Here is a 7500-nt window from a genome sequence, read left to right as displayed (position 1 = left end):
CTGAGCCATTTCCCTCAGTGCTATGGATTTTACGCCGCCTCACTCAATCGAGTGATTACTCAAAACAAATGCATCATTTATCAAACGCATGAGTCGTGCATGAGTAGCTGGTCTTCTCAGGGAAAATGAATATCCCTGGGAACATGAATCGATCGAAAATTACATTCCCCTCCCGAGCCACGTGCAAGAAGACGGACAATGAACTGCAAAGTAGCACTGGAGAAATAAACACAGTCCATCTGCATGTCATTTTGAATCACAGAAACAGACTTCCTTGCGCAGGTTTGTTCTGTTAACATAACCACAATGTCATGTGCACTGGGAAATGGAATCTAAATTTGATTGGCAGGCTGGGCAGACTGTGGAGACATATTGCAGCCTGTATTTTTTCTGTCATTGTTAATGTCAGTTTTTTTTTTGTGTACTTTAATAGTATTCTGGATGTGTGTGATGACACATGACTATTGCATTCATTAATATGCAAGAACACTGCTTTATGCTGGTGTTAAATGACCCTTATTTGCACATGGCATGGTGCCACCAGGTTTGAGGTATTAAGATGAGCGCAGTAAGCACCGCAAGGTGTGGCTGACACAGGGTCGCATCATGCCGTAGTGTAGTATTACAGTATAACAAGAGCTGCAAGCACAGCTAAGGGAGGCTGATAGGGTCATGGCATCCAGGCCTGACGTGTAGATGGCAGAGTCACTGCACAAGACCACACATGCTTATGTGACAAAGACTCACAGTCAGAAAAGTGCTCACTAACACTAGATGGTAAGATGTGCATTGAAAACAATGCTAACAAAGCTACATCAATAAGATTACATTCCAAGACCAGCTCCTAACTTCAGGTCTTGGTACATGCAGACGAAGATTTTCAATTCTACTTCATGTCCAGTCTTTATAAGGGTCGGTCGGGTTGAGAATTTTCAAACCCCATCAACCCCATCGTCCTTGCCAACTGACTACATATAGTTAATTTACTCTGCTGTTCACGTGGCTGTGTCAAAACGTTACGTTAAAATAACACTATGATATATACGATTGACTAAGCACAACTATGCAGGGTTAAAACAACTTGCAAAGTGTAATTAAAATGATTGATTTAGGGGCATGGGCAAAGTCTGGGGCCATTGAGCTGGGTGACGTGGTGGGACGGGGCTCTGTCACGGGTCAGTGGGCTGTGACCAACTCTCAGCTAGTCAGACAAATGCCCTGCACACTCTCTCTCTCTCTCTCTCTCTCTCTCTCTCTCTCTCTCTCTCTCTCTCTCTCTTTCTCTCTCTCTCTCTCTCTCACACACACCTCACACACCTCACTCACCCATGCCTGTTGTTTACTGTACCCCAAAATCTTTTTAAGTAGCTCAGTGGAAAAACAAGAAAGAAAGAAAGACAGAAAGAAAGACAGAAAGAAAGAAAGAAAGAAAGAAAGAAAGAAAGAAGAGAAAGTAGAGAAAGAAAGACAGATCGAGTGTGAGAAGTAGCTGTCAGACAAAGGCCCTTCTGTCTTTGGAGACATTTAATGATGTATCAGGGCCTCTGGGGGAAGAAAGCTCAGTAAATAAGACACACTCCAGTTCCCCACATGAAACGCCTCGGAAATTAGCCAGTCCCAGAACAACTGCTCAATAAGAAAGAGAAGGGTGTGTGTGTGTGTGTGTGTGTGTGTGTGTGTGTGTGTGTGTGTGTCTGTCGGTTAGGGGGAGTTGGCAAGGAAGCATGGGCAAAACTAAGGACTCAGACGACTGAAATGATACAGAGAGAGAGAGAGAGAGGTTGGAGAAAGCATGCCCAACTGTGCTGTGTGTTGGCTTAACAATAAGGAACATAACTTCAACCTGGTCTGCTCACTGGGAAGTCTGTTTGTGTGTTTGTGTTTGGGTGCATGTGTGAGTGTGTGGGCAATGCAGGCAGATACAGTATGGAGATGAACAACTGTGAGGACATGCAGACACTGGATGAATAAGGAGAGGATGGAGACAGAGATGAGCACACAGAGATATCAGACAGCTCTTTTGCTCTGTGAGTGTGTGCGCGCGCGCGCGCGCGTGTGTGTGTGTGTGTGTGTGTGTGTGTGTGTGTGTGTGTGTGTGTGTGTGTGTGTGTGTGTGTGTGTGTGTGTGTGTGTGTGTAGGTCTTACCTTCATGGCTAGTCTCCAGCTCGATCTCTCCCCCGTAGTTGCCGTAGCCTCCGTCAGTGCGCGCCCTTACCCTGAACACGTAGGTGGTGCCGGGCTTCAGGCCCTCCACCGTCATCATGTTGAACTTGGTCTTCAGAACCGTGTAGTTCTGGTCTCGTTGGTTCTGTGGAGCAGAAAGAGGCACACACTGTCATCCATGATCACTTACACGTGCACGCAGACACACATGCACGCACACACACACACACACACACACTGTCTCTGTCTTTTCTTCTCCTTTCTATTGTTATTCTAGCAGTGTAATCAGTGTAGATTGATGTATAGGTTCGTTGCCAGTTCAGGGTGACAAACAGAGAAAGATAGAAAGAGAGAGAAAAAGACTAAGATAAAGGAACACATTTCAAGATAGAGACAAGAGGAGAGAGATGGAGGGAAGAGGATAGGACACAGAGAACGAGGTAAAGAAAGACAGAGAGAGAGAGCAAGAGAGAGAGTGTGTGTGAGAGAGAGAGGCAGATCACTCCTGCTGTTTGCCTTCATATTTAATAAACAACTCATTACATTCTTATGCCCTGCGGTCTGCAGCATTCCACATTGTCTCTGTCAACAAACACACACATTCACAATGCACGCAAATAAAATGTGTGTGTGTGTGTGTGTGTGTGTGTGTGCGTATGCATGTGTCTGTGTGTGTGTGTGTGTGTGTGCGTATGCGTGTGTCTGTGTGTGTGTGTGTGTGTGTGTGTGTGTGTGTGTGTGTGTGTGTGTGTGTGTGTGTGTGTGTGTGTGTGTGTGTGTGTGTGTGTGTGTGTGTGTGTGTGTATTGTTTATATGTGTGTGAGTGTTCATCTGCATGTCTGTGGTGGATTGGGAGCTCTCCCCACAGCTGTCAGGCAGAAGACAGTGTGGTGATAATAATAATAATAAAAAAAAGTTGGCAGAGAATCAGACAGAGAGAGAGAGAGAGAGTAGATGTTGGTAAAAAGAAGAGAGTAGAGTGGAGGAGTGGATAGGAGCATAGAGGGGGCGAGGGAAGTGACTGTGAGTGAGCTGTGAGTTCGGAGTGCATTTCTCTGCTGAATCACAGTCACAGGCCATTGTGGCATCTCCATGTGTCACTTTAAAGTGGAAGCCATCTAAGGTGTTAAGTGGTCCTAAGTATGCCATAACCAAAGCGAAGCATTCAGAGAAAAGTACTTTAATTACATTCCATTTATGCTTTTGCTATATCACTGTTGAGTCCCTTGTTCATGCTGTCAAAAGGAATGTGTGCTTGAGGTTAAGGATGTGTGTGTGTGTGTGTGTGTGTGTGTGTGTGTATCTATGTGCATGCATGTGTATGTGTGTGTGTGTGTGTGTGTGTGTGTGTGTGTGTGTGTGTGTGTGTGTGTGTGTGTGTGTGTGTGTGTGTGTGTGTGTGTATGCTGGTTGCTAGGCTTCTGGGAGACAGGGCTGTTGTGTTGAGTTAACAACACCGTGAAGAGGTTGAGAATCAAGTACTACAGAGCATGTGTGCGTGTGTGTGTGTGTGTGTGTGTGTGTGTGTGTGTGTGTGTGTGTGTGTGTGTGTGTGTGTGTGTGTGTGTGTGTGTGTTTGGGGGAAGGGGAGTTGTGTGTGTATGAACTACAGGTGGCGTAATCGTGCTGAGCGTTCGGAAAGCCTATGACATCATGGCTGGCCTCCATCCTACTGATAATTAAAGAAACATGAAGGGAGTGTGCTGGGGGCACACACACACACACACACACACACACACACATACACACAGAGAGAGAGACACACACACACACACACACACACACACACACACACACACTGATTGCTTTAACTCCCAGAGGCCCTGTCAGGGCTTCAGGCCGCAGCTACACACATTCCTGTGCTGGCTGACCGCGAGTAATCACCGCAGAGCTTAATAGGGGTCAGAGAGACGTGCATGTAATCTCAGAGAGGAATGCTTGTTAGAGCAAGAGAGAAAGAGAGAGGGATGAAGAGAGAGAGAAGAAGAGAAAAAGAGTGTGGACATTTGACAATATATGAATTTATCTATCATGAAGGTTACAATTTTATTCCGTGTAATATATATTTACAGTTTTAGCAATAGCATGGTTGCTAGAACGAGAGAGAGAAATAGAGAGTAGAGTACAAAGGGAGGGGGAGAACGGGGGAAGATGAAGAGAAGGAGAGATGTATTTATTTTATTTTATTTCTACTGTGTACTGTTTTTTTGCTGCTTTTGCAATATTGTAATGCCAGCCCCGTCCACAAAGCCCAGTTGAATTTGAATCTGAGCGCAAAGACACAGTTTAGATGGAGAGGAGAGGGGAATGGCAGTGTATTCTCTGTACAGGTCTTGATATATATCACTCTGCTGTTCTTAACACCGCACCCTAGCAGAGGCACGTAGAGCACGACACGACAAGAACGAAGAGAAAAGGAGGAGGAGGAGGGGAACCATTTTGACGGAAGGGGAAGAGGACAGGGAGGAGGAGACAAGAGAGAGAGAGAGAGAGGGAGGAGGAGACAAGAGAGAGAGAGAGAGAGAGGGAGAGGGAGAGAGAGAGAGAGAGAGAGAGAGGCTGGAAGAACGACAGCAGCAGAGAGAGAAAAGGAGATGAGTGGAGGAGGGGATGAGAGGAGAGGAGAGAAAAGGATGACTTGCCTTCTCGTAGTAGATGACTTCATACTCCACGATGGCTCCATTGGTCCTGTCTGGGCCCTGCCAGGCCAGCGTGATGCTGTCCTTGCTCTTCCTCTCCTTCAGAATCACACTCACTGCACAAAAAGAGAGAGGGAGAGGGAAAGAGAGGGAGGTAAAGCGAGAGAGGGAGAGGGAAAGAGAGGGAGGTAAAGCGAGAGAGGGAGTGTTAACATTTTGTTTACTGTAATTGTTAAGTTTTGGCAGTACACACAAAATGTCATCTTTATAAACAGCAGCTTTTACGTACAGCTTCTATAGCACTTTGCAATTCTGCAACACACTTATTCCAAAACACTACACACAGCTTCTTACATTCTCTTGAAATCATTCTATTCAAAATGCAAAATACCCCAACACAGCCTGCAAAAGACTCACACACACTTGAAAATACTTAGTTATAGAGTTAAGTTAATTGGAAATTGTGTCACTTTAAAGTGGGATGTTTTTAAGTCTCAATATCTTACATAATTTATTCTAAATAACTGCACACCTGCAATTATTTTACACCTGAGGCTTAAAGACCCTCATGACAAATATGTGCTTCCTTCCTTCTTTCTCTCTCTCTCTTTATCTCTCTCACTCTTTCTCTCTGTACAGCATGACCTTTAATCAATTACAGACACCTGAGTCATTTTAACACAGTTAACACCTCCCACTTCATACACCTGTGCTGTAATGTGCTGTTTCTATGAGTGTGAGCATGAGTGTGTTTGTGTCTGTGCCAGAGTGTGTGTGTGTGTATGGTGTGTATGTGTGTGTGTGTGTGTGTGTGTGTGTGTGTGTGTGTGTGTGTGTGTGTGTGTGTGTGTGTGTGTGTGTGTGTGTATGTGTACGCGTGTGCATGCTTACGTGTGTGTGTGTGTGTGTGTGTGTGTGTGTGTGTGTGTGTGTGTGTGAGAGTGCGTGCACATGATTACGTGTGTGTGTGTGTGTGTGTGTGCTTGCGTCTGTGTGGGCATGTGTTTGTGTTCCTTTCTTTTCAGAAACCTCCCACCTCCTACTTCATACACCTGTGCTGTAAGAGTTTCTATGAGTGTGAGCATGAGTGTGTTTGTGTCTGTGCCAGAGTGTGTGCGTGTATGTATGTGTGTGTGTGTGTGTGTGTGTATGTGTACGCGTGTCCATGCTTACGTGTGTGTGTGTGTGTGTGTGTGTGTGTGTGTGTGTGTGTGTGTGTGTGTGTGTGTGAGTGAGTGTGTGCGCATGATTACGTGTGTGTGTGTGTGTGTGTGTGTGTGTGTGTGTGTGTGTGTGAGTGAGTGTGTGCGCATGCTTACGTGTGTGTGTGTGTGTGTGTGTGTGTGTGTGTGTGTGTGTGAGTGAGTGTGTGCGCATGATTACGTGTGTGTGTGTGTGTGTGTGTGTGTGTGTGTGTGTGTGTGAGTGAGTGTGTGCGCATGATTACGTGTGTGTGTGTGTGTGTGTGAGTGAGTGTGTGCGCATGGTTACGTGTGTGTGTGTGTGTGTGTGAGTGAGTGTGTGCGCATGGTTACGTGTGTGTGTGTGTGTGTGCTTGCGTCTGTGTGGGCATGTGTTTGTGTTCCTTTCTTTTCAGTCTCATCCTCTGTGACTGCACTAAACGCCTCTCTATATCAACCACTTTCTGTTTCTCTCTCTCTCTCTCTCTCTCTCACACACACACACACACGCACACACACACACACACACACACACACACACACACACACACACACACATACTTTCATTAGATTTGTGTAAAGAGTCAAATGCACATTTACAGCACCAACATACTACTCATACATTACTGCTATGGGAAGCAAAAATGTCAAACAATGGCAGAGCAATAACAATATACGTGCTAGAAATGAAACAAATCAAACACAAACAAGTGTATGCGGTGCCTAGATATATATTGTTGATGTCAGCATATAATAGTATGTATGAGTGTGTGTGTGTGTGTGTGTGTGTGTGTGTGTATGTGTGTGTGTGTGTGTGTGTGTGTGTGTGTGTGTATGTGTGTGTGTGTGTGTGTGTGTGTGTCTTAGCGAGAGAGAGTATATTAAACAGTACCACGTGTGTGTTAAGTGCACAGTTGACCAAGGGGTGACATGTTTAAAAAGCTCTGTACATGTTAATGCATACCCCTGCCTCAGAGGAGCCAGATCTGACTCATGCATCTTTAAAGAGCAGGCTGCAGCCATGCACAGGAGCGCAAGAGAACATGCTGCTGTGATGCCCCCTCCGTCCCTCTGTCGCCATCCCTCTTTTAAATGCACGCACACACACACACACACACACACACACACACACACACGCACACACACACACACACACACACACACACACACACACACACTAATCACTCATCACTAATGTCCACAGACATTATACCTGATTAATACCTATTATTACCTGATTAATACCTATTATTAGAAATAATACCTGATTTTTTTATGCTCTGGCCCCCTGAATATGTTGTATTTGTTGGAAAAACATAATTTGCAAAGTTTTATGAGTTGTGGAGAATATTTAAAGGTACCTTAATTGACTTAAAGTTAGCTAATAAAAGCTAACATTTCATTATAGTCTGAGGTAGACATGTTTTCTTTCTTCTGTTGTGTTTCTGACCTTCTTTCGGAGTTATTTTTCAAATCCGTCCAATCTGTGAACAGTTTTTCAACCTTCTTTATTATA

General features: G+C 44.9%; 1 protein-coding gene across 1 annotated transcript in view; it reads right to left on the bottom strand.

The window, feature by feature from the left end:
* Positions 1 to 7500, bottom strand: part of epha4b (eph receptor A4b) — a 111505-nt gene that overhangs the window by 38376 nt on the left and 65629 nt on the right. The window contains exons 6-7 of the mRNA XM_076294436.1: positions 4807 to 4919; positions 2147 to 2309 (exon numbers count right to left, since the gene is read on the bottom strand). Coding sequence (XP_076150551.1) covers positions 2147 to 2309; positions 4807 to 4919 — 276 coding nt within the window. The remainder of the gene's footprint in view (positions 1 to 2146; positions 2310 to 4806; positions 4920 to 7500) is intronic.

This window comes from Alosa pseudoharengus, unplaced genomic scaffold (assembly GCF_046254945.1).
Source record: "Alosa pseudoharengus isolate Yale_2024_CS ecotype anadromous, Long Island Sound unplaced genomic scaffold, YU_APseudo_1.1 YU_APseudo_1.1_scf_2, whole genome shotgun sequence".
Lineage (NCBI taxonomy): Eukaryota > Metazoa > Chordata > Actinopteri > Clupeiformes > Clupeidae > Alosa > Alosa pseudoharengus.
Note: the sequence above shows the minus strand (reverse complement) of the source record. Positions and strands in the feature narration are given on the sequence as shown.